Below are 27416 nucleotides of genomic sequence, written 5' to 3'. Positions count from 1 at the left end.
ATATATAAGCTGAGTTATTTTAAAAAATAAAATTCTCTTTCTTATTCCTCTTATACTACATAGATAGATGTCTGAAGTTGAGACTTCTTACTATGGTTTATTCTTGGGCAGCAGAATTTTGAGTGCTTTGTTGCTTTCTTCTGCAGTATTCAATTTTTTTTTCCATTCTACATATATAATCAGTAATTCTTAATATCATCACATAGTTGCATATTCATCATTTCTGAGAACATTTGCATCGATTTAGAAAAAGAAATAAAAAGACAACAGAAAAAGAAATAAAATGATAACAGAAAAAAAAGATTATACATACCAGTATTCAATTTTTAACATATCATTTATATTAAAACAACAAAGACTTAAAAAAAAAACTTAAATACGCCTTAAAAAGTACTTAAAAAGCATGTAAAAAAGTTGTGTTGTGATGTTGGCTTTTCTGGGTCCAGCTAGATGAACAGAAAAGGGAGGTGGCTTGGAGAACCCCTTCCTCCAGTACAGGTCCTCACCGGTGAAGGTGAAACACATATGCCCACTCCTGACCTGACTTTGCTAAGGATCCACAGTGGAGGTTTTTGCCTCTTCTACATGCTACATTTTAAAACTTCAATTCTTCTAAATGCAAAATACTTCATTTTATATATTTTTCTTAACAGTCACATGGCAACTTAAAATGTGGCCACCACTGTTCTAAGTGCTTTACAAATATTAACTCATTTAATTATTGTCACCACCCAATGAGCTTGATTACTATTATTATGCATGTTTTACAGATACAGAAACTGAGGCACCAAAGACGTGAAATAACTGAGTTGATCATCTGAATAGCTAGTTTGTAAGCTGCTAAGGAGGATACTATTTTCTGCATGATCTGTATGCCGACTTTCACTCAGCTAATCAACTGGTATTTATGGAGCCCCTACAGGGCTCCATTCCAGATACTATTTCATCAGAGGTGGTCAGCAATGGGCACTGATCACAGCTTTAATATAAGTAGGCAAACAGGGAGAGAAAGGAGATCCAACTTGGGTTCCTAGGATGTTTTCCATATTTTCCTCTACATTCCCCATGACTTGCCCTTTATCACCATTGCCATGTAATTACTGTACAGTTTTGATCCTTGACTCAAAATGATGATTCTGAATTATTATTTGTCAGTGATTAAAAATGATGGCCCCTAGGATCCAGTCCCTCCAGAGTCAAGTGTGGCCTTTTATGCTAAATCCAGTGTTTTTTATTTTTATTAGAAAAATTGTGTGTTACAGAACATGCAAACATAAATTACAGGATTCCCATATACCATCCTATTATTAACATTTTGCACTGGTGCGGAACATTTGTTACAACTGGTGAAAGCACATTTTTATAATTGTATTATTAACTATAGTTCATGGGTTAATTTAGGATTCACTGTATTGTGCCATTCAATGGATTTTTTAAAAATTTATTCTAGTAACCTATATACAACTTTAAATTTCCCCTTTTCACCAAATTCAAATCAGTGTTTTGTTTTGTTTTTTTTTTTTGCATGAGCAGGCACCGGGAATCGAAAAATCAGTGGTTTTTAAATTATTATTATTTTTTTTATTAATTAAAAAAAATTTTTAAATATCAAAAAACACCAAACAAATGCAAACATTTGTAATTTTTTATCATTCTGTTCTACATATATAATCAGTAATTCACAATATCATCACATAGTTGCATATTCATCATCATGATCATTTCTTGCAACATTTGCATCTATTCAGAAAAAGAAATAAAAAGAAAACAGGAAAAAATTAATACATACCATTACCCCCACCCCTTCCTGTCACCAGTCACCAGCATTTCATTCTAAATTTATTTTAACATTTGTTCCCCCTATTTATTCATCTTTATTCCATATGTTTTACTCATCTGGTGATAAGGTAGATAAAAGGAGCATCAGACACAAGGTTTTCACAATCACACAGGCACATTGTGAAAGCTATATTATTATACAATCATCTTCAAGAAATATGGCTACTGGAACACAGCTCCACATTTTCAGAAAAGGCAGTTCCCTCTGGCCTCTCCACTACATCTTGACTAACAAAGTGATATCTATTTAATGCGTAAGAATAACCTCCAGGATAACCTCTCAACTCTGTTTGGAATCTCTCAGCCATTGACACTTATTTTGTCTCATTTCCCCCTTTCCCCTTTTGGTGGGGAAGGTTTTCTCAATCCCTTGATGCTGAGTCTCAGCTCATTCCAGGATTTCTGTCCCATTTTGCCAGGAAGGTCCATACCCCTGGGAGTCATGTCCCACGCAGACAGGGGGAGGGTGGTGAGTTTGTTTGTTGTGTTGGCTGGAGGGAGAGGCCACATCTGAGCAACAAAAGAAGTTTTCTTGGGGGTGACTCTTAGGCTTAATTTTAAGTAGGCTTGACCTATTCTTTGTGGAGTTAAGTTTCATATGAACAAACCCCAAGACAGGGGGCTCAGCCTATAGCTTTGATTGTCCACACTGCTTGTGAGAATATCAAGAATTCAACTTGGGGAGGTTGAATTTTCCCCCTTTCTCACCATTCCCCGAAGGGAACTTTGCGAATACTTTTTTATTCACTGTTCAGATCACTCTGGGATTTATCGGGGCATCACTCTGGACAAACCAACAAAATCTCATGTCCTACTCAAGGTTCCATATACTTATGGTGTTCAATTACGCTGTCTACATAAGTTATATTAGGAAATGTACTAGTCAAAATATAAATTTTGGACCAAATTATATTTTTTGCTGTAGTCTCAATATAAGGCAAAATTTTAAAATATTAATTACCATCTATTTTCAGTACCCTGCGGTAATGACATTCCTTTGTTCTTCCTCATGCAAAAACATTTTTTAAATCTGTACATTTAGTCACTATCATTATACACTCTAGGCATTCCTAGATTATACCATCTCAGCTTTTATTGTCTATCTTTCTTTCTAAATCAGTGGTTTTTAAAAACAAAAAATCATTTTCAATTTTGCTATTACTTAAATAGGTACAAACATGAAGCTGGTTATAAATTCCCTGTGCTTATGGTATTAATAAAAACCAAAATTAAAAAAAAATAAAAACCATGATGACCTCACAAATCAACATTAGTCCATGTCAGAAAAATTTGTGAGACTTTGAAATGATTTATATATATATAAATGACAGATCCTGTCTAGTACACCCTTTCACATTATCTCTGCCTTTTATTAGCTTTGACTTACAAATCCATATGCTATAGTAATGCAAATGATTCTTGTCCACAGAAACACAAATGCATTATATCCAGTGAAGATGCAATTGATTACTGTCCAATTGATTATTGACCAGTTTGACATGTATTTGTAAATTCATTGCAGCATTCCTGATTGTCTTGTGTTGTTTTAATTTCTCCTTTGTACTAGCTGTAACATCTTACTTGTGCTTTCATTAATTAATGAGTTAAATGAGATCTTGGACATATATTCAATTTATATTTATATGAGAATCATCATTTTACCTTTTCTCAAAAGTATCCTTTGGGGCAGGCCATGATGGCTCAACAGGCAGAGTTTTCGCCTGCCATGTCGGAGACCCAGGTTCGATTCCCGGTACCTGACCATGCAAAAAAAAAGAAAAAGGTATCCTTTAACATCCATTTAAAGTAGTGTGTTAAAATTTGCTTCTAGAATCTTTTCCCAGTTTAAATACATGATCGACTAATGCCTATCATTGTCACATAATGTTGTCATATAAATGTTGTCACATTTTGCCCTCCTGGTGCTTTTGTAGTCCTTGTGGACATAAGTCGGTGGCTCCTGGGGACTATTACATGTGTGTTTATACTAATGTGCCCATATTGTTGAGGTTTTGGAAACAAGGCCTGACACTGAGCTTGGGTCATGGAAGAGTGTTCTTATAAGGCCTGTCTCTGTCCTCAACCATCTCCTCTCTTTTCCTCTGCTTGGTTACCTGGGCCACATGTCTAGGTAAGTGGTTGCTAAGGAGGGCACCAAACTTGGGTCAACAGGGGAATTAGGGGCATGCAGATCTCGGAATTTAGACTTCTCACTGAGGAGTGATTTGGGTGGATGTGACCCCTGCAAATCCTTCCTCGAGAACACCACGATAGGGTGCACGGGTAGTTCAGTGGCAGAATGCTTGCTTTCCATGCCGGAGGTCCAGGTTCGATTCCTGGACCATGCACACCCCCCCCCCCCCCCCCCCCCGCAAAAAAAAGACCGCCACCGTAATTGCTCAGCAATGGCAGAAGGTAAAGAATCTTCAAAACGGGAAGAATATGCTTATTTCTGAGCCTCTGGACCTGTATGGTAGCCATGAGGCACGTGGGACTATTAAGCTTTGGCAAGTACAAGTGAAGAACGGAATATTTAACTTTACTTTTAATGAAATAAATTTTAAATGCAGTTATTTGACAACATCTGGAATCACCTGGGTATGTGGGATCTACTTTTGAACCAGGAACTTCATTAGATCTAAATACAGAACAAGTATTTCCGATGACAACTGGGCTCCCGGATTGAAATATGCTGCAAATGTAAAATACACTCCCGATTTCAAAGACTTAGAATTAAAAAAAGTAAAAATACTTTAATATTTAATTTAATACTATTACTATTTTTGTATTGTCACAGGTTAAAGATATTATTTTAGATATACTTGGTTAAACAAATGCAGTATTAAAATAAACTTCACCTCTTTGTTTTTAAATGTGGCCACGAGGAGTTTAGGCTCACAGGCGTGGTTACCTTCAGGCGTGGTCACGCTCCTGACCGTGAACTCTACCTTCCTTTCCACCCGCACCTCGTCTTTTACCACCCGGCCTCCAAGTGGTTCTGAACCCGCTTTCCTGCTTTAGTTTGCTAATCCCTGACAGCTTTTATTCTCCTTCCTAAGTGATCGCACTGCCGACGTTCTCCAGACACCCCCGCGAAGTTTCCTAGAGGTAGGTTCTTTCTCGAGAACCAAAACGCAGGCGACCTTACAGGAAAGGTCTGACAATGTCCGCTCAGGCCGCTAGAGAGAGCTACATCGCGGCCGCCGTGGCTCATCAATTCGTAACCCGGAAGCAGTTCTCCGCCCCGCCCCGCCCCGCTCCGCTCCTCAGCGGCCGCGCGCGGGGCGATTTCCGTAGAGGCGGGCAAGGGGTCGCGGTGAGCCCATTTCGGTGGCAGCGCGATGACCACGCTCCGGGCTTTTACCTGCGACGACCTGTTCCGTTTCAATAACATGTGAGTAAGGTTCACCCTGAGTTGTCTACTCTCTTCAGGGCCCAGGTTTCCGGCTTTGCCAGCGCTGGCCTAGACCCCAGCCTCCGGTCCTTATCTCTGGGCCCCGCCTTCCCAGCCGGTGATCCTTCTCGAGCCGAGTCCTTCGGGACTTCCCGGCCCGACGGCCCTGCTGATCTTGGCCGAGGCGCCGTAGGCTTCCTCCCTCAAGCTTCTGCGTGCTCGTCCTTACAGAGGCACCTTGGGGTCGGCCTCCGGGTCGCGGTTGCGTACACCTGGGCGGTCGGGGTGCACCGAGATACGAGGCGAGCAGAACGAGGGGCTGTGCTCAGGGCACTGTTTCAACGCCGGGTCCTAGCCAGTGACCATGGCGGGAGGGGGTGACTCAGCCCACAGTTTTTGGCTTCCTTTCCTGGGGATTGACCTTGACCTGGGAGGCTCGCTGCGAGGGCCCAGTTGAGGTTAGAAGGCGTGAAGCGCCTTGGACGGAGCCTGGCCCGTACTGAACGCTGTTTGTTGTGAAACGTAGACACTGTTGTGAAATGAAGCCCAGCTGCTGAGCATGGTTAATTTGTATCTGAAAGAAGTAACATTGTAACTGTTGCGAACCACCCCCCGCGGGGTACCTCTTTCAGGTGAGGTTGTTTATTCATCAATTTGGTTACTGTAACTCTCCGCCGCAGTGTAGACGCCGTTTTTCTTTTGTGAGGAGGTAGGGCAGTGGGCCCACTGTGCTTGTGTGTAGTTTCGAGCTGAGTCAGGACCTGTGACTTGCAGACTTTTTAAAAGAAAATACTTGAAAATTTCTGAACTTTTATCAAAGTTGAAAGAACTTTAACACCTACAGAGGCATCACCTGGATTCTCCAGTTAATGTTTTCCTACATCGGGTTCATCACACATTTATCCTCTGTCAATCCCAGATCCACTTTTTTTTTTAACAGATGGATTTTATTGCATCTTTAAAATTACAAATAGGTCTGGCATCTTGTTGTTTCTATTGCTGCACAACTCTTAGATTCTATTCACTGGACTTCTATACTGTTCCTTTTTCAGACACACAGAAACCATCTAAAAAAATTTTTATATCCTTATTTTTAACTGTTGCGGCTTATGGAATCAAAGCAGCTGAATTTGATAGTTCATTGTCATTTCTCTCAAAAATTAATTCATCTTTCTGGGCTTGAGATAACTGAACAGGCAACACCTGGGTTCATGCAAACCCTGTGGAAGTATTTTTCACACAAGAAATTTTGGATTTTAACCAGAGACCCACTCACCGACTAACTGTTGATGGGAAAGTGAGCATCTGCGCAGACCTCATCTTGTACAGGAAGTCGAGGGCAACATCCCTGATGATGTACTGTACATGGCAACAAACAGATAGTGTGAACTTTAGCCAGTTCCTTTCTGTTTTCTCACCGTCTTCTTTGATATGACTGAAGTCCTTCTGCAGGGTTCCTTGGCCTTTAACTGTACTTCTCTTCAGCATGATATCGACATTTTCTGGAATGTTGACAGTCTGGTTGCTGAGAATGGTCTTTCTTGCAGTAGATGGCAAAAAAGCCCAAATCTTTTTTTTCTTTAATGGTTAGCTGCAAATTTTAATTTTTCATCATTTTAAACATCTAGTAGATATAGTGTTGGCATAGTTTATCAGTAAACCTGTATAAATTTAGGGAGAACATACCCAAGAAAAATAAAATTGCTTGCTTGTATTGCACTTAACATTGATAGCTCAGAAGACATAGCTGTTTTTATTTAACAGTATTAAACTAATCCTGTTTGTCAAAGATTTACCGAAATAATGTGCACTTGAATTTTTAAAACATTTGGTTTTAATTCTATGAATATTCTTTTTATAATGGAAGGATTAGAAGTTTGGTTTCTGTAACCTGGGAATTTAGGAGTATTAATTTATATATAAGTGCTTATATATCTTTAAGCAATTTAAATATGTGTGTGTTTATATATATTTAAATTTCAAAGTACATTTTAACAAGTAGTTCTACATAGATTTCAAAGTTTAGTAATGGTTTACAGAGCCACAATTTTAAGTTTTTCTTTCTAGATGCTCCAATATTAGTACTAGAGACTAAACGACCAATGTAATGATTCAGCTGTCATACTCATTTGTTAAATCTTATCTTTTCTGTTATAATGCCTCCTTCTTTGATCCTTTGCCCAATTTGTAGGGATATTAGGGTTATGCCCATTCCAGCAGTTTTCAAGTTGAAAGGGTGTGTAGATAATACAGGATAAGGGGATGGAATTAGATGATGTTCTTGGAGAGGCCAACCAAGACTTATCTGGCCTAGGAACCATCTGGAGGTTATAGGTTTCTGGAAAGTAAACTTAGTGCATGAAGCTTTTGTAGAATATAACATAGAGCCCTAGGTTTAACAAGAATGATGTTGGTTGGGGTTTGGCAATATTTCGCTGAAGCTTGCATAAATGTGCCCCTCTAGAATAGCCTCTTGACTCAGTATTTTAACTCTCTTAGCCACTGATACCTTACTTTGTTACCAGATCCACTTTAAAGACAACAGGGTAATATGTGAAAACTAAAGGACCAAGTGGTTCGATTGCAAGGTGGATGGAAAGAACTTTGGGATGGATGGCCAGGAAAATTTCAAAGACGGGAGGAACCTTCATTTTTAAGTGGCATGAAGGAATTAAGTTCTGGAGAGGGGAGCAGGTCTAAAGGTGAGAAAATGTGAGATGTGGTCAGAGAACGAAGATCAGTGTGAATGTAGTGGAGGATTTCTGCAACTGAGTAATCAGAGAATATGGTGGAACTGCATTTTGGCTCCATTGTTGCAGGGTTTAGCCTTGATCTTGGGGAGAATTTCCTGCTGGGCTTGTCATCCCAGTCAAATAGCACACAGCTAATGAGACCTGTGCACTTTCTAGTGCTCATAGTTTGGAGAGCTTAAGTGAATTGCCCCAGGTGACAGAGCCCTGAGGTGGGAGTGGGTAGAGCAAGGAATCTTCTAGCCTGTATTCTAAGGAATCTGCAGAGCTGTGCTTCTCTGAGAGTGGTCCCTTACTAACAGCAACACTATCATGTTGTACTGGAGGTGTTGGAAATGCAAATTCTTGACTGTCTGAGAACCCCTGCTCCAAGGCCTGAGCTCTGAACCAGGGAGTTATCTGGGATGTGAGGCAATTAGGGGAGTAGACTAGGCCAGTAAGCCATTTATTTAGGAGGCCTTGACAGTGTTCCCAGAGATGACAACTTAACAAAGACAAGGGCTTGGGAGGTATAAATCTGGGAGGGGGTCAGGATGCCTTAAAGCTTCAAGAATAGACAAGGCAAAGACTCTTAGAGAATCAGTTTTAACTGAAGATATAGAAAGGAACACTACTATTTTATTGTGAAAATGGAGTAGAAAGAAAATAAACATGAACATTTATGATAAAATATTAGATCTGAAAGAATCATCAGGTTTGTTAATGCCTCTTCAGAATATGCCAATAGAGGTGCCTCTCTTTTCTCCCCATTTTTTTTGCCTCTTGGATGAGGGCACTTTGATAGAAAACTTCGAATTACTGGATTGGGGCATTGTATTTGGAATTGAAAGAAGCAGTGGGTGTAGAAATATTGCAAATTAATATAACAGATTTTCTTGGAAAAATATTTCAGTGCCTACTATGTGCCAGTGTTGATAGTAGTGAAAAAAAAATTGGTGTTTTCATGGAACTTGGATTTTAGAGGGAAAAACTAGGCAAGTAAATAACATGTATTTGGAATTCAGGATTAAGTACAAAGGAAAAAAAATGAAAATGGAGTGAGCAGGGATTCAGCTTTAGATAGGGTATTCTAGGAACATGTCACTGAAGAAAGACCATGAAGGAGCGAGTTCATATGGATGTTGGGGGGAGGAGAACTTCCAGGCAGAGGGAACAGTAAGTGCAGAATTGCCTGTTTCACATGAGGGAAGGAGGTCAGTGTAGCTGGAGCAGAGTAAGTGCAGGAGCAGGGGGAGATGGAAGTCAGAGTTAGAGGGGCTGGGTCTTGGAGAGGCCATCAGAGTGTGTTCACTATGAGGACTTGGGCTTCTCTGACAAGTGTTCCAAGACACCCAGGTGGAAAGGCCAGGATAGCAGCTGGACTTGGGGGTTTTGCATTTAGTTTAGGGCTAAAGAGGAATTTGGGGTCAACACTGGGTAGACGGTATTTAAAACCACAAGACTAGATGGAGTGAGTACACATAGAAAAAAGATGATGGTGCCCTACTGCATTTATGTATTCATTTGCAGAGATGAGAGAAACAAGTAGTTGAGTGGGGAGTGCTATCAAAGAATAGTTGATGGCAGTGTGTAGCATGCTGTAGATTTCTTCCAGGAGGGAAGCGAGTTACACATGCAAGGTCCTAGATAGGGAGGAATGCAATCTACTCATCAATACTCTGCCTGCAGTTATGGGAGAGCAAGTAGAGAATATGGGTGCATTTGCTTACAGGATGGTGGGTAGGGTATGGGACCTTGGTGAATTTTTTCTTACTGTTGTGAGTTCTCTGTGAAACAGGGAGTGGATGAGAGCAGAAGTGGGGAAGCCTGTTGAGGAGAAACAAAAGGATGTGAAATAGGGAGAGGTGAGGGAGAGTAGTCCCCACTGGACTAGAGCAGCAGTTCTCTAAGGATTATCTGGGCTCAGGCAGTCCCAAGATTGTTTCAGGGGTCCTGTGATGTCAAAGCTGTTTTCATGATAATACAGAGATGTTTTTGCTTTTTTCACTCTCATTCTCTCACTAAGTGTATAGTGGAGTTTTCCAGACGTATGATTTTGTAACATACTGAATGCAGAAGCAGATATGAGAATCCAGCTGTCTTATTAAGCCAGACATTAATGAGATTCACAAAATTGGAAAACAGTACCACCCTTGTTGCTAAATTGTTTTGAAAAATATAGTGATTTTTAAAAATGAAGTTATGTATGTTAACATGTAGTATTAGGATTTTAAATGAATGAGTAAATATTTGAAAATTTTCAAATACTGATAGGACACATAAAAACAATCTCTTTGGTGTTCTCAATAATTTCTAAAAGTATAAAGAGGTTCTGAGACTAAAAAGTTTGAGAACTATTGGACTAGAGTATTGTAGTATCTGTTAGGTATAAGTTAAGGGCCCCAAAGAAGAATGTGACTGGATATGGGGAGAGGACAGGGTACAAATGAAGAGGAAGAGTTGAAGGTAGCTGGTTTTGAGCCTGGCAAAATAGTGGCCCCATTAATTGAATGGGAAAGTGTGGGCAGAGCTGTTGGGGATGGCAAGGAGATCAGTTGTAAGAATGCTGACTAGCATGCCACAGTGGGATCTGCTGGGTAAGGCTGCCCAGTAGAGCTTGGGAATGTGTCAAAGCCCAGAAGGAAGAGGCTCCCTCCCAGATGTACAATTGAAAGTATATGGAAGAGGGCTCTGGGAAGGGAGGTGGGGATGTGTTCGAAGAGCAGGGGGCAAAAACTGAGTATGTCTGTATCTAGAGGATGGAATACAGGAAAAGGAAACATTGTCCCAGAAGGTCCAGAGACAGTGTGGGGAGGATGCAGGTTGTCAGATGTAGATTTTTATGTAGATTTATTAACTATAAAGTAATTTGTAAAGAAGAAGCTGTTAAATGAAAATGTGTAAGATACCTTAACAACTCACTATAGCTGTCAGGTAATCTAAACCATATTTCTCACCTCTAAGTTGGTTTTAAAGTTGTGAATTTGGCATGTTTTATTTTCCTTGTGTCATGTTATGTTAATTTTAATGGACTTATTTAAACCTTTTGTAAACTGCTTATTATTGACATTTCTCTTGTTTCTTTCAGTAACTTGGATCCACTTACAGAAACTGTATCCTTTCTTTGAAAAGTTAAATGAAGACTTCCCAAGAGTAAAGGAAATGGAGTAAATAAAAAGTAGATGAGGATAGAGAAATTTTAAACCATGTAGGTCAGGAAATGTCATAAGCAACATTGGGGAGAAAAAACTGGGAAGAAGAGACATCTTAAGTCTGTCTGATAATCTGTTAGTATAATGATTTCATACAAATCTATAGTGTCACCGCTTCCCTGCCTGCTTTAGCTCTTGCTAGTACATAGGCTGTGTCCATAAGAAAGCTTAGGTACTTTGGCAAGATGGGCTGAAACTCTCTGATGTAAGCGGGTCTAGAGACAAGCAGTCCAGGACAGGTGTGGTTCACTGAAGTCGCAACTTATGAATTTCTGTGCAGTTTAACCACACTACCGTTCCCAGAGTGGCCTGTGTCTTCCTGTACCATGGGCTACCAGAATATAAAGGATCACGTCCCTGTTCCTGGTAGCAGGATGGACAGAAGGGAAGGAGGGAGTTCCCATCCCTTTTGAGGCACCTTCAGGAATGACCACATAAATAGTTCTGTAGATCACTGGCTAGACTTGCCTCATGCCATCATACCAGTCTGGCTATAAGGGAATCCAGGAATATGCTCAGCTTAAAACTGGGGCTTGTTACAAAAGCAAAGAAATAATTTTGGCTAACAAACATCCCTACAATGCTCCTCAATTGAAAAATGAGCAGAGATGTGTGAAGTTAGGGTACTCTGGGTTATGTTGCACTGACAAACAACCCCTACCTCTCATGGCTTAAAACTCAAAGTTGGATTTTTGGATTACGGTCTATGTCTACTGTAGGTGGATAGGAAGGTTCTGTTAACTGATAACAAAAGAGAGCATATGGGTATAAGCATTCGGTCTCATCATCCTAAAGACTTGTGAATTAAAAACAAGATAGTGTTTTCTTTCTTTCTTTCTTTTTTTTTTTTTTAGCTGTGTTCTTGTTTATTCATGTAGAGTCAGTATTTCCTTTCTGCTCATGTGTTTTTTCATTCCTGCATTTCCTTTTTTTTTTCTTTTTTACTGCAGTTTTGAGAAATTCACACACCATACAAGCCATCCAACCAGTGGCTCACAGTATCATCAGAGATGCCACGTTTTACCTATCAAACTAGCATGGGTTTAAAAAAATGCTAAAACCCAGTGCTGTAAGGACGAGGTGAGAGGAGCATTCTTATAAATTACTAGTGAGAATATAAATTGCTAAATCATTTTGGAAGACACTTTGTAATATATATATCATACTGAGTAATTCCATTTCTTGGAAGCCAAAATGGAGTATTTATGTCAGGTTGGTAGATTATGGGCTGTGGAGCAAATGTGACCTACTGCCTGTAGCTATAAGTAACGTTTTGCTGGAACACAAGCATACCTACTGCATGTTGATTACTTGTGACAAGAGAACATATGCCCTACAAAGGCTAAAATACTTACTCTCTGGTTCTTTACGGAGAAAGTTTACTGACCCCTGAGTTACAGCATTACAAAACAGGAGAATTATAAAACTAAAAATCTGGAGTAATATTCACAAGGAAATGGTTCAATAAATTATGCTGTATTATGAAGATTAAGAACATTGAGGGAAACTGGAAATGATGCTATCAGGAGAGAAAGATATTTAAATTACAGCCTGTCTGTTATAGCCAAATACTCTCCAGCAGAAAAATTAACATGGCTGCTTATCAAACAGAGTTGAGTGGAAATGACACAATTATTTATTCCAGTTTTAATTTATGGTTTTAAAGTTATGACTCATTAATCTCTCCATATTCATAAAAAGGGAAAAGGTTTTTGAAGAATTTTGAATGACAGAGTAATTTTACTAAATAGTATGGGAAAATAGGATGCAAATTAACTTATTAAAACTGACTGTAAAAGTCTCTTTGAAAGTAACCTGCTAGATCCTCCTGGTCTAGGCATCTGGAGGAGAGGTGGTTGTAGACTTTCAGTGTCTGGGTGGCTTGCAACGTTAAGGATATCCTTGAGGGGGAGTCACAATAATGGCTGTCCTTCAGAGGAGAGTTTGAAAAACTGAACAGGTTTTCCAGGAACATTTTTTAGGTATGATTGGTATTATCCCCTCAGAATTACATCAGCAAGCTAAAATTCAGAAGAATTATAGAAATAGATGCCCTGGGGTTGAAGAATTAAGCAATGAGGAAATTATTCAGGCATTCCTGAATAATTTACTATTTTTGATTCCCAAGTCAGCTTTTATTTGTGTTACTGGAAATGGAAAATTTAAATCAGTGGAGGAAGAAACCTGGGTAACTTGCCTCTAGAAGTACTAAGTTTTTAGTTAGGTTTTAAAGTTTTTTTCTTCACCTTCTCATGGCTGAAGCCCAAGTAGAATTAGCAGTAAGTGTATGGAGCATAATACTGTCATACCAAATGTGACACTTGTCACTCACAGCATAAGGAAAGGGAGTTAGACAATGAACAGATATTGTCAGATGATAAGTGCTGGGTAGACGTTTTCATCAAGTGTGAACAGTAGTGAAATAGATTATAGAAGAACCTTGGAGTCATGGTTATCTGCATTCTATTAGGTGATGCTGTCTCCATTCCACATTTGAGATTATGTTCAGAGAATTTCTTAATAATGTTTAAATATTTCATGTAATTGTAGAATTATAGAAATACATAGATCTGGGGATAAAGTAGCAGTTCATATACTTTTTAAAGGAAACTCACTTTTTTTTTAAGGAAATTCACTTTTATGAAAAACTTATTACAATTTACTACTTTTCACACTCCTTAACACAACTCTAGTATGGGATTCCTTTTTACTTACAGTACCTCGCTCACTGGCCAGAGTACTTCATCGTTGCAGAGGCACCTGGTGGGGAGTTAATGGGTTATAGTAAGTATAATACCACTGGTACTTTCTTGGGTGGGCAGTTCCGATTTTAATATAGGTTTCAATCTGATTATTTTAGATTGACTGCAGTCTGGGAAGCATATTTGTGATGTGCATAATTTTATTTCCTTAACTGATCTATGTTTTAGGCATTATGCTAGGTCCAGGAGATATGGCAGAACACCAAACTTATATGGTGTTGGTCTTCCTGGATCTTTCATTCTGTATTTCCATTAAATTTCTACATGTTTTGTTTGGTGCATAATGCAGAGATGGTAGCATCTTCATTGAATTAGTGTTACCAAAAATTTGGCAGTATGCACTGTCTCAATTATACCCCATACACATCACATACATATATATACACACATGAAATGTAACTGTTTTAAAAACATACATATTCTGATTCTTTGTTGAAAATAGTTGTTTATAGTATATAATTCCTTTTTTTTAAAACTTTTTCTAATTCTGATTCTAGAACTAGACTTACTATTAGATTTGCAGGTTAAAATAAAAGCACCAAATGACTTTAAATAGTACTTAATAATTAAGACCACCATTTGTTTCCTTTAAAGTAAAATTGTAACAATCATAATTATACATTTATGCATAAATCAGTGTGTTTAATTACTGAATACAATTTTTTTGTTGTTGGCAGTCATGGGTAAGGCAGAAGGGTCAGTAGCAAGGGAAGAATGGCATGGCCATGTCACAGCTCTGTCTGTTGCTCCAGAATTTCGACGCCTTGGTTTGGCTGCTAAACTTATGGAGTTGTTAGAAGAGATTTCAGAAAGGTGAGATTCTGCTTTTCAAATACTTAATGATTTTAAACCCTACCCACCTCATTTTACTCTTGGTGAACATTTATAAGATTTTTTTTCCCCTTTAGGCTGACTTTCTATTATACAATTTATAGGAATTTCATTTCACCCTCCAGTAGTCCTCACATCTATTCTGTCAGATATTCAGAGCAGCATTATTGTCCCCATTGTGCTACTGATGTGCTACTTATCAAGGTCTTTAACATTGCTATGAAGCTTATGGTTTGCATTCTAAAATTTTCATATGTCCTGACATCCTTTAGAGCCTTTTCTCCTGCATTATTAGATCCAATCCAGGATATTGTATTGCACTTAATTGACATTGTCTGTTACTCTTTCTTTTAAAGAAAATATTGTGGAAGCATATATACAACATAAATTTTCCGATCTCAACCACTCCCAAACATACCATTCAGTAGGAGTTGTTATATTCAGTGTTGCACCATGCTTACCACCATCCATTACCAAAATTTTACCATCTCCCCAAACAGGAACACTGCACCTATTATGCATTCACTTTCCATTCCCTCTGTATTTTACTTGATTATCTCTGTGTGTTTGCATATTTTAACCTGTATTCAACTTGATGTCTTTGTGGGTTTGCACATTTTAGCTACTTCATACACTTGTAATCATTCAGTGTCTGTCCTTTGGTGTCTGACTTATTTCATTCAATAAAGATGTCTTCCATGTTCATCCATGCACTTGAACTTCATTCTTTTTTAAAGCTAGTATTCCATTGTATGTAGATTCCACATTTTGTTTATCCATTCATCTGCTGATGGAGGATATTTGGGTTGCATTCATTTTTTGACTGTTGTGAATAATGCTGCTATGAACGTAAGTGTGCAAACATCTGTTTGAGTACCTGCATTCAGTTCTTTTGGATATATACCTAGAAGTGGGATTGGCAGGTCATATGGTAATTCTATACTTAATTGTCTGAGGAATCGTCAAACCTGTTTTCCACAGTAGCCACACCATTTTATAGTCCCACCAACAGTGTACAAGGGTTCCTGTTTTTCCACACCCTTGCCAACCCTTATTGTTTTTTTTTTTTTAAGTAATAGCTATTCTAGTGGGTGTGATGTGGTATCTCATGATTTTGATTTGCATTTCTCCATTGGCTAATGATGTTGAGCATTTTTTCATGTGCTCATTGGCCATCCTTGGGACAAATGTCAATTCTGGCCAATTGGATTGTCTTTGGGTTATTGAGTTGTAGGAGTGCTTTATATATTCTGGATATTAAAACCTTATAAGATGGGTTTCCAGGTATGCCTCCTATTCTGTTGCTTGTCTTTTTACTTTCTTAATAAAGTCCTTATCTACACAAAAGATTTTAATTTTGATGAGATCCCAGTTTTTCCATACTGTTTCTGTTCCTCATGCTTTTGATGTAAATTCTTATTTAGTGTTAATTCCATTTTGCCAAATACAAGGTTCTGACAATATTATGTTTTCCTCATGAGTTTCATACTTTTAGTTCTTATAGTTACACTGTTGATTCATTTTGAGTTCATTTTTACATATGATGTGATGTATAGGGGTCCACTTTCATTCTGTAACATGTGGATATCCCATTTTCTTAGTCCCACTTACTGAAGAGACTTTCTTCATCAAGTAGAATTGCCTGCCTTGTCAAAAATCAGCCACTGATGTGTGGTTTATTTCTGCAGCCTTAATTCTGTTGTTAGTGTATAGGTCTGTCATGTGGATCACAGTTATGATTACTGTAATTTTATAATAAGTTTTGGTATCAGGAACTGTAAATCCTCCAATTTTATCTTCTTTTTCAAGATTATTTTGGCTATTCAGGGTCTCTTGCCTTTCCATATGAATTTCATGATTAGCTTTTCCATTTCTGAGAAGAAGAGCTGTTGGCATTTTGGTTGAGATAGTGTTAATTTTGTAAATTACTCTTAGTAGTATTGACATTTTAATATTAAGTCTTCCAGTCCAAGAGCATGGCTGTCTTTCCATTTATTTAGATTGTCTTTAATTTCTTTCAACAATGTTCTGTAGTTTTTCCATATATAAGCCTTTTACATCCTTGGTTAAAATTATTCCTAGCTTTCAGTTGCAGTTTTAGTTTGCTAAAGTTGCCACAATGCAATACACCAGAAATGGACTTGCCTTTATAAAGGAGATTTATTTAGTTACAAATTTATAGTTCCTACGAGGAAAGGTAACTTTCTTTCTTCTGGGTTTCTCTGCCACATGGGAAGGCACAAATGTCTGCTTACCTCTCTTGGCTTCTGGGTTCCATTAGCTTTCCTCGAGGCATTTCCTTTCTGCATTTCCAAACATCTGGGTCTGAGCTGAGGTCCTCTCTTCTGACCTCTCCCTTTTAAACCACCAACTAATTAAATTAAAGTCACTTATTGTGGAAGGCGCTCCCCTTAGTCTGCTGCAGATGTAATCTGCCATAGATGAATTTTACATGCTGATGATTTAAGTCCACAGCAACAGAACAATAGGGCACCATCATCTGGCCAAGTTGACACCTGAACCTAACTACTACAGTTGTTATTGTAAATTGAATTGTTTTCTTGATTTCCTTTTCAGATTGTTCAGTGCTGATGTACGGAAACACTACTAATTTTTACATATCGTTCTTGAACCTGCCACTTTCCTGAATTAGCTCTAGTAGCTTTCTTGTAGATTATTCTAGATTTTCTAATTTAGGATCCTCTCATCTATGAATAGGGATAATTTCACGTCTTTCCAATTCACATGTCTTTTATTTCTTTTTCTTGCTTAATTGCTCTGGCTGGTGCTTCCAATTCAATGTTGAATAGCAGTGGTGATAGTGGGCATCTTCATCTTGGTCCTTAAACTAGCAGGAACGCTTTCAGTCTCTTCTCATTGAGTATGAAATTAGCAGTGGGTTTTTCATATATGCCGTTCATCATGTTGAAGTTTTCTTCTATTTCTATTTTTAATGAAGAAAGGGCACTGGATTTTGTCAAATGTAAATTGGTGCTTTACATAAAGTATCAGTTTTGATGATCTTTTGTTTCTTAATTTTAGTAGCATGTGCAACCTAAAATTTCTCCCTTTAACTACATGCAAATATATAATTTAATGGTGTTCTTTACATTCACAGTATATTATATTATAGGTATGTACTACATTTCATTTTTCCATTCATCTGCTGATGGACACGTGGGTTGCTTCCATTGTTTGGCAAGTGTGAATAGTGAAGCTATGAACATCAATGTGTATGTGTTTACATTTCCACTAACAATGAATGAGTGTTCCTGTTTTCCACATCCTCTATTAGTTTGTTAAAGCTGCTGGAATACAATATACCAGAAATGGAATAGCTTTTAAAAAGAGAATTTATTAAGTTGCAGGTTCACAGTTCTCAGGTTATATAAATGTCCAAACTCAAGCATCCAGGTTAAAAATATCTTGGCTCAAGAAGGGTGATGGGTCTGGAACACCTCTGTCAGCTGGGAAGGCATGTAGCTGGCATCTGCTGGTGCCTTGCTCCTGGGCTCTGTTGCTTTTCAACCTCTGGTTTCCTCTCTAAACGTCTTTGGGTCTTCACTTAGTTCTTCCAGAATTATAGCTCTGGGTTCTGGGTTGCTTAGCATCTCATGGGAAGGTACATGACAACGTCTGCTGGGCTCTGCCCATGTCTACGTATCTGCTCTGTCAGCACTCCAAGCATCCCCAAACATCCATGTCTGTCAGCTCTGAACTGTATCTAAGGTTTCTTTAAAGTGTTACCCCTTTTAAAGGACTCCAGTATGAACTAATTGAGGCCCACCTTAAATGGGCAGGGCCACATCTCCATCTAACCAAAAGGCCACACCCACAACTGGGCCTGACACATCTCCCTGGAGATAATCTAATCAAAAGGGTTTCTACCCTGTGATACTGAATTAGGACATGACTTCTGGGATACACAATGCTTTCAAACTTACATACTCACAAACACTTGTTATTTTTTTATTTTATGTTTTTTAAATAAATTCTAGTGGGTGTAGAGTATATCTCATTATAGTTTCTATTTGCATTTCCCTGCTGGTTAATGATGCTGACTATATTTTCCTGTGTTTCTTTGGCATATGTACATCCATATATATATATCTTTCTGTGTATGTAATATATATATATATTTTTTTGTATAACTTAAGAGAAATGTTTATTTAAGTCTTTTGCCCAGTTTTTGATGGGGTTGTTTATGTTTTTGTTGAATTGTATGGCTTCTTTATGAATTGAGAAGGGATTGTTATTCTTACTTGAATGTTTCGTAAAATTCGTCAGTGAAACCATCCGCTCCTTGCCTTTTCTTTGTTGATAGTTGTTCCGATCTAAAATATACAATCCATCTAAAATATACAATCACTGTGTTCTAGTATATTCAGAGATGGGCATTCATCACCACAATAAATTCTAGAACATTTTACCCTAAAGAGGATTCTCTGTATTAAAGAGTTGCATATTTCATCCTCTGGCTTTCCCTCTAGTGACACAACTCTAAACTTTGCCTTTTCAACTATATCATTGCTGTTAAGTTACACTCACTATCATGTATTTCCATCACTTCTTCTGTCCATTTCCAAACATTTATAATCAGCTTTATTAAATATTCTGCACAAATTATCAGCTCTCCCTTCTCTGTCTTGATTCTATTTTCTGGAAACCTATGTTCTAGATCTTAACACTGTGAGTTTGCAAGTTATATTTAGTTCATATTAGGAACGTTGGTACATTATTTGTCCTTTTGTGTCTGACTTAATTCACTTAATGTCCTCAAGGCTGATCCATGTAGTCATGTGCCATGACTTCCTTTCTTCTTACAGTTATCCAGTCATCACTTGATGGACGAGTTGTTTTCATCTTTTGGCAGTTGTGAATAATGACACTATGAACATCATAGTGTCATATCATGTTGAGGAAGTTTCCTTCTTTCTTAAAAGTGTTTTTATCAGGAAAGATGCTGGGTTTTGTCAAATGCATCAAGTTGATGGGTGGTTTTCCTCTTTTGGTTTCTTAATGTGGTGTATTTCTACATTGATTTTCCTGCGTTGAACTACCCTTGCGTGTCTGGAATAAAACCCACTTGATCATGGTATATAACTCTTTTATTGTGCTGTTGGATTTGATTTGCAAGTATTTTGTTGGGATTTTTTCCTTTCTTGAAGTATCTTTATCTGTTTTTGGTATTAGGGAGATGTTGACTTCATAGAATGAGTTAGGGAGCACCCTCCTCTTCAGTGTTCTGAAGGAGTTTGAGAATTGGTATTGATTCTTTCTGCAGTTCTTGGGAGAATTCACCTGTTAAGCCATATAGACCTGGACTTAATCTCTTTACTTATGATTAGTTTTTTACGGTCTTCTGTTTCTCCTAGAGCCAGCATAGGTTATTTGTAGTTCTAGGAAACTGTCTATTTCTTCTAAGTCGCACAGTTTGTTGGTATAAGTTATCATATTATCTTATCTTTTTTTCTCACTACTTTTTTTTCCATTGTAATGATCTCCCTCTCATTTCTGCTTTTATTTATTTGCATCTTCTCTCTTTTTGTTAGTTTACCTAAGGGTTTATCAGTTTTATTGATCTTCTCAACCAACTTTTGGTTTTACTGATTCTTTTTTTTCCCCTCAATTTCATTTATTTCTGCCTTACTGTTTGTTATTTCTTTCCTTTTGCTTGCTTTTGGGTTTAGTTTGCTCTTCTTTTCTCTAGTTTCTCCAGGTATTCAGTCAGGTCTTTGATTTTAGCTTTTTCTTCCTTTCAAATGTAGGACTTTAGTTCTATAAATTCCCCTCAGTATTGCCTTTGCTGTTTCATAAGTTTGATATTTTGTGTTCTTGCTTTCATTCATCTTGAGATATACCAATATCTCTTGCAACTTCTTTTTGAGCCACTGATTGTGTTGTTTAACCTCCATAAATTTGTGCCTTTTCCAATCCTCTCCCTGTTGTTGACTTCCAGCTTCATCCCATCGTCAGAGAAAGTGCTTTGTATAATTATGATCTTTTAAAATTTATAAAGATCTCTTTGTAACTCAACACATGATCTATCCTAGAGGATGATCCATGAGCACCCGAGAAGGATGTGTATCTTGCTGTCTTAAGGTACATTGTTCTGTAGGTCTGTTACGTCTAGTTCATTTATCAAATTATTCAACTTCTCTAATTCCTTTTGATGTTCTGTCTATTGATGTGAGTGGTGTACTGCAGTCTCCAATATTATTGTAGAAAGGTCTATTTCCCCCTCTGGGCATTGCTTTCCTAACTCCTGTGATATGGAGGGGATAACTGTATTTACTTCAACTGTTTTACCTTTGGTTTTTACATGCCATATCTTATTTTTTTTACTGTCGTTTTGCCTTGTTAGTTACCCTTCTTGATAGATCATTTTCATTTCCACCCTCTCCTCCATGCCTCCCTCTCAAGGTCTTCTTCTGTCAGCCTGCAGGGATTCCTTATTTCTTATAGGGCAAGTATTTCTTGTAGGGCAGGTTTGTTAATGAACTCCCTCAACTTTTGCCTATCTGAATATTTTAAACTGTCCCTCAATTTTGAAACATCTTTGCTGGCTAGAAAATTATATTGCTGGCATTTTTTCTCTTTCAGTATCTTGAATACATACTACTCACTGCTTTCTCATTTTCATGGTTTCTGGTGAGAAATTGGCACTTAGGCTTATTGAACTTTGGTTGGGAGGCTTTTGATGACTGAATCTCTTTAATATTTATTGGTCTGTTATAATTTTGTGTTTCTTCTTTAGTCAGACTAAGTTTAGGTAGTTTGTGTTTTTCTACTAATTTGTCCATTACATCCATGTTGGCAAATTTGTTGGCATGATACCTTTTTTTTTTTCTTTTGCATGAGCAGAAACCGGGAATGGAACACAGTTCTCTGGCATGGCAGGCGAGAACTGTCTGCTGAGCCATCATGGCCTGCTCCAAAATATCATCTTATAGTTCTTTCATGGTAGTAATGCTACCTTTAAGCCCTTCATTTTAATTTTTGTCATTTGGGAACTCTCTTTTTCTGATTTTTTTCAAATGAACTTATAGTTTTATTAATTCTGTTTTCTATTTCATTTATCTTCACTCCATGTTATTTCCTCCCTTGTGCTCACTTTGGGTTTGCTTTTTTCTAGTTCTTCCAGGTGTGAAGTTAAGTTACTGTTGTGAGATCTTTCTTTTTAATGTAAGCATTTAGAGCAATAAATTTCCTTCTTAGCACAGCTTTTGCTCTATCTTATTAGAATTTTCATTCTTAATTGTCCCAAGATATTTCTTACTTTCTCTGTGATTTTGTGTTGATCTGTTATAAGAATGTATTCTTTAATTTCCACATATTTGTGAGTTTTCCAGTTCTCTCTTACTGACTTATAGCTCTACTGCATTGTAGTTGAAGAAATTACTTTGTATATTATTCAACCTTTTTGGATTTCTTGAGATGTTATTTGTGACCTAACACAGGTTGTATCCTAGAGAATGCTCCTTTTGCAGTTGAGAAAAATGTACATTCTGCTGATGTTTGACAAGTGTTTTATTTATGTCTACTATGTAGTTGGTTTATAGTGCTGTTCTTCTGTTTCCTTACCGATCTGTTCTATCCATTGTCAAAAGTGGTCTATATAAATCTCCTACAATATACTATAGAATCATATATTTCTCCCTGCATATCTACTAATGTTTGCTTCATATATTTTGGTGCTTTGCTGTTAGGTATATATATATATGTTTATAATGGTTATATCTTGGTTAATTATGTTGGCAATGTGTAGTGCCCTTCTTTCTCTGCCCCTTTTGTTTTCAATGTTTTTACCACTATGGCAAACGTTCCCACATGCTCTGATCACACTGCCCTAGCATCTCAGTAATTTTTTCATTAGTGCCCTAGGCCAAAATAAGTATCTAACAGCTCAGTATCTGGCAGTTATGTTCTCACAGCTTAATAAGTATTTGTGAATAATAGTTTGTGTTTGGAAAAAAATAGATTGAAAGGAAAAATATTTTTATGTCATTCTTAAATAACTACAGCTACCTACTAATGAATGGGATATGTGAATTATCTTAGGCATTGACAACTTCTTAAATCTTGGGGCAGTTTCTACTTAAATTCCTGTTTCACATGGATTTCATGTGGTGCTTAACAAGTTGTCAAGCTGCCATTTCTTTCTTCACTCTATATGCCTACAAGCGTAGTAGGAAAGAGAATAGTTGCTAAGAACGGCTCGAGGCTCAATTTCTCCTAAATTTAAAAAAGATTAATGGCTTGGCAAATGCTCTGAACCAAGTTGGGGGCAAAAGAAACTTGAGCTCATTCAGAGAAGAGAGGAAACAGCATTAGCTAAAAAAAACCCCACAATTTTAGTCTTTAAGAACTGTCAAAAATTTCCAAGGGAAAGGGAAAAAATTTTTAGCATATTACAGCTTACACACATTTGTGAATTACATAAATTATTAAAAAAGAAAAATGTATTTGGCATCCATCTTGCATGTATATAGTTTCACAAATTTATAGGACAAATTCTTTTTCTTTTTGAGTAGAAAACTTAAGTTTCTAAACCTTCCTTATCTTAGAAGAGTTGCTAACATTTAGTGTTTGTATCTGAAAGCAAAGGAGGATAGAAAAAAGTAATTAAACTGGCAAAACAAAAAGGAAGCATGAAATAAAATGGTAGCTATGAATCTAAATATTTATCAGTATTTATAACAAACTGTACATGGACCAAAAGACTCCAGAAATCATTCTATGTACAGGAAATGAAAGACTGAAAATAAAGAAATTTGTAAAAATTACCATGAAAACTCTAATCTAAAAATTGGTATATACAGTTCAAGGTAGTAATTATTTAGCAGTGTAAAAAAACAGTCACTGTATAGTATAAAAGGTTAAATTCATCAGATCTAACAGTTAAAATTTTTATGTACCTAGTGACATAGATTCAGATTCAAAGTGAAAACACAAATAACTACAAGGAGAAATAGCAAATCATCATCATCATCATCATCATCATCATCATCATGGGAGATCTTCATATACCTATTTCTAATTGATAGAACAATTAGGGAGAGATTAAGGTTACAGAACAGGGGTTGACAAACTTTCTGAGTAACAGAGGAAATATTTCAGGTTTTGTGTGCCACAAGAGGTTTTGTTACTTTTTTTTTTTTAAGAATAACTTTCAGAATTATAAAGACCATTCTTCAATCCAGAGCAATACAAAAATAAGGTTGCAAGGCAGACCCTTGTCTTAAAGAATTCCAGCTGGTAGCCAAAAATCTGTCCACAAAGAAAACTGGCTTTTCAGTAGTTATCACACAGACGTTTACACAAACCAAGAGGGAATATTCTTCAACTTTTTCCTAGGTGTGAGAGGAGAAATGTGAGGAAAATCTCATTCTAGGTTGCTTAAAAACTAAAAAAAAAAATCAAAATTAAAAAGTCCTTTGAAGATAACATAGGAGTATCATTTCCACGATCTCAGGATAGAGAATTTCTTAAACTAGTCCCAAGAAACAATAACTAAAGGAAAGGTTCAGACACCCAACTTCATTGAAGTTAAGTACCTCTGTTCATCAAAAGATAACACAAATTAGACTATTTGCAAAAACAGTGTTGTATATCCAGAATACATAGAAGACACAAAAAGAAAAATAGGGAAGACCAACAAATACTGTACAAAAGAAGAAATCCAAATGGCTACTACATGTAAAAAATATGTCCAGCCTTGTTACAAATCAGAAATGCAAGTTAAAAATCACGCTGAGATTTGGACTGGAGTCTGACTCACTTCGGTGAGAGTGTAACTTGGTCCCATCAGTTTGGAAAACAAATTGGCACTAATAAATTTGAAGGTGTGCATGCCCTTGTGACCCAGCAATGGCCTTCCCTAGGGACCTTTAAGTACTACCCCATGAGGCACACTACAGGAATATTCAGAGCAGCAAAGTTTGTAACAGCAAAATCTAAAAATGTTTTTTGAGAAAACCATGGGAGACTGCACAGGAGTGATCATTGACAGCCTCCAGCTACACACGAGGCAGAATCTCACAATGTTGACTGACAAAGAGTATATAAAAAGTAAGATTCCAGGGGGTACAAGGGGGTAGTTCAGTGGTAGAATTCTTGCCTGTCATGCAGACCTGGTTTGATTCCCAGTCCATGCACTCCCCCAAAAAACAAATAAGCAAAATGTGACTCGACCATACAGCATACACACACACAAAAAAGTAAGTTTCCATCTGTATAAAACTCATAAACAAGAGAAACAAAACCATAAGAAGTGGCAAATCTACAGCAGAAAGCAAAGAGATGATCATCACAAGAATCAGGACATGGAGCCCTCTGGGTGACCAGGGGATGTTATAGGCCAGAAGGCTCTGAGTGCAGTGGTCCAGTCCCATAGTTGCAATGGGGAAATGGCCACCTGGGCCTTTGCTTCATGGTCTTTCATCAGTACTACGTGTGTATGTGTGGGCTGAAATGCTGTATGCCATGAAAAATTTGTAAAATGAGGTCAATTACTATGACCATAAAACACAATAATTAAGGCAGGAAATGTAGTTGTGGTTAAATGCTTTTGGGGGGTTAACTTTTAAGAAAACATGTAGTTTTGAAATATTAGTATGCAAAGAGAAAGTCATCTTTTTGTACTGCAAAATAATCCTAAGTAGCAAAAATTGATATGATGATGCAATCTGTTGCAAGATCCCATTATTACCATTCTATGAAGAGTAATCAAAGTAAAAATATGTTGTCTTTTAACATACATATCTGTCTATTTTCTAGTGCTTCTCACATTCTAACCTTCTGCTTTTTTTTTTTCTTTTTCTTTCTTTTTTAAAAAGAAAGGGTGGATTTTTTGTTGATCTTTTTGTAAGAGTTTCCAACCAAGTTGCAGTCAACATGTATAAGCAGTTGGGCTACAGTGTATATAGGACGGTCATAGAGTACTATTCAGCCAGCAATGGAGAGCCTGACGAGGATGCTTATGGTAAGCTCCCTTCCCAAAGAGGCCAAAGCACTTACATACATTCCACAGACTGTTATTTTAATATAAATTTGAAAGAGTCATACTGAAGGGTATTTGTTGACCTTAATATTTCAAATTTAAACTATAATATAAATATAGTACAAATACAAATATAATCTTGTCTCTGCTAACCTACCTTTAATTTACATCAAATAACTGGTGGTCAATTTCTGTAAATTAGTAAGATTCTTTTGAAAGAACATTTGTGTGATGAGCTGAATCCCAGATGGGGTTTGGTTAGCATCTTTTGTACTTAGAATTAGGAGTTTTATTTACAAATATGTTTGTTTCTTCTAGAATTTGTGGAAGTGGATGTAGGGAGCAAAACCTGTTATGGTAACTTTACTTTAAATTGTATATAAAATGTGCTTAGATTTGGATACTTACATTAATTTTTGCTTCCTAACAGACATGAGGAAAGCACTTTCCAGGGACACAGAGAAGAAATCCATCATACCATTACCTCATCCTGTGAGGCCGGAAGACATTGAATAACCATGGGCAGTGGTTCTTAGGCAGATGCTCCAGATATTTTATGGACAATATTATTTTCATTGGATGATCCTGGAGCTCTATTAGGAGAAAAGTAATCATTTAGGTCTTAAAGATGCCAGGAAAATACAGGCTATTACTTTAAATACTGTCGTTAACAGTCAGCAATATTGACCTTCTAAAGCTGTTCACTATAATAAAACTCAATCAGAAAGATTAGGAGGAAATATTCCACTATCATGGTTCACAGTATTCACTGTATCTTAGGGAAAAAACCTGCTCCAGCTGCCTCCTAAATTCTGTGCCTGAGAACCACTGCTGCATATATGTATTTTTTTTAATCTTCTATTGAAATTGTTTATTGAAGCTTTAAAAGCATATATGAAATCTATAAATCTAAGATGTATAATAAAATACACATTGACTCTGAATATCTTCTGGAAGTTTGTCACTTATAAAACTAAATCAGAATTGAGAAAGTTCATCATTTAGGATATGTTGTTCCTCTTAATTATTGGTTTATATATAAAACTTTTTAATGCTTATTTGAAAGAATTTCTGCCATGCATGGTAAATTCTTTCCAATTACTTATTTTCATAGCCCCTGGTTTTTTTCTTTGCCTCATCTCACAATACGTAGCTTAAATCTCACCTTTTCTGAAAATGCTGAAGTTTCTTTTTAAAAAAGCTTTGGAAGAAAGTACCTAATTACTAAAGAAAACCTATATATTCAGACCATAGCCCAACCACATATTTACATGTGTAGTTTCATCACGTGTAATATCTGAAAATATTCATCCAGTCAGTGAAAGAAGAAACTAAAGAAAAATCTACAAAAAATGATTACTAAAAACCTTTTACTTTTGAAAGGACTTTTTTTGGTGGAATTGACTATGGGAAAAAAAATGAATCCATTTTTTACTCTCATGAGAACATAACATTTTCCTTCATGCATTTAACACTGGCACTTACTAGAATCTGTTATGAGTTACACTGAGAACACGAGGTATTTTTTTATACATGAACTGTAAAGAGACCTCAAAATTCTAAGAAGATTCCATGATTAGTCATTTACAGTATCTTGACCTGTTTTCACCCCTGGACTCTGCAGACTTAAATCATGTTTAAGGACAT

General features: G+C 37.1%; 1 protein-coding gene and 1 long non-coding RNA gene across 2 annotated transcripts; one reads left to right on the top strand and one right to left on the bottom strand.

The window, feature by feature from the left end:
• Nucleotides 1-1066: 1066 nt before the first annotated feature.
• On the bottom strand, nt 1067-5095 carry LOC143645375 (uncharacterized). Its single transcript, XR_013157097.1, has 3 exons — nt 4698-5095; nt 3502-3596; nt 1067-1740 (listed from the first exon to the last, which is right to left on the bottom strand). It is a non-coding gene; the product is annotated as an uncharacterized LOC143645375 (long non-coding RNA).
• Nucleotides 5078-26713, top strand: NAA20 (N-alpha-acetyltransferase 20, NatB catalytic subunit). The gene is made up of 6 exons (XM_077114809.1): nt 5078-5233; nt 11051-11075; nt 13868-13958; nt 14614-14749; nt 25606-25751; nt 26200-26713. The coding sequence occupies exons 1-6, from the start codon at nt 5181-5183 to the stop codon at nt 26283-26285; spliced, it is 537 nt and encodes a 178-aa protein (XP_076970924.1). The 5' UTR covers nt 5078-5180; the 3' UTR covers nt 26286-26713.
• The last annotated feature ends 703 nt before the right edge of the window (nt 26714-27416 follow it).

This window comes from Tamandua tetradactyla, chromosome 1 (genome assembly GCF_023851605.1).
Source record: "Tamandua tetradactyla isolate mTamTet1 chromosome 1, mTamTet1.pri, whole genome shotgun sequence".
NCBI classification, from domain to species: domain Eukaryota; kingdom Metazoa; phylum Chordata; class Mammalia; order Pilosa; family Myrmecophagidae; genus Tamandua; species Tamandua tetradactyla.
Note: the sequence above shows the minus strand (reverse complement) of the source record. Positions and strands in the feature narration are given on the sequence as shown.

Coding starts and splice junctions, on each gene's coding strand:
- NAA20 (XM_077114809.1), top strand. CDS start 5,181: ATGACCACGCTCCGGGCTTTTACCTGCGACGACCTGTTCCGTTTCAAT. Junction 11,076..13,867: donor TGGATCCACTTACAGAAACT/GTATCCTTTCTT, acceptor ACACAACTCTAG/TATGGGATTCCTTTTTACTT. Junction 25,752..26,199: donor GCCTGACGAGGATGCTTATG/GTAAGCTCCCTT, acceptor GCTTCCTAACAG/ACATGAGGAAAGCACTTTCC.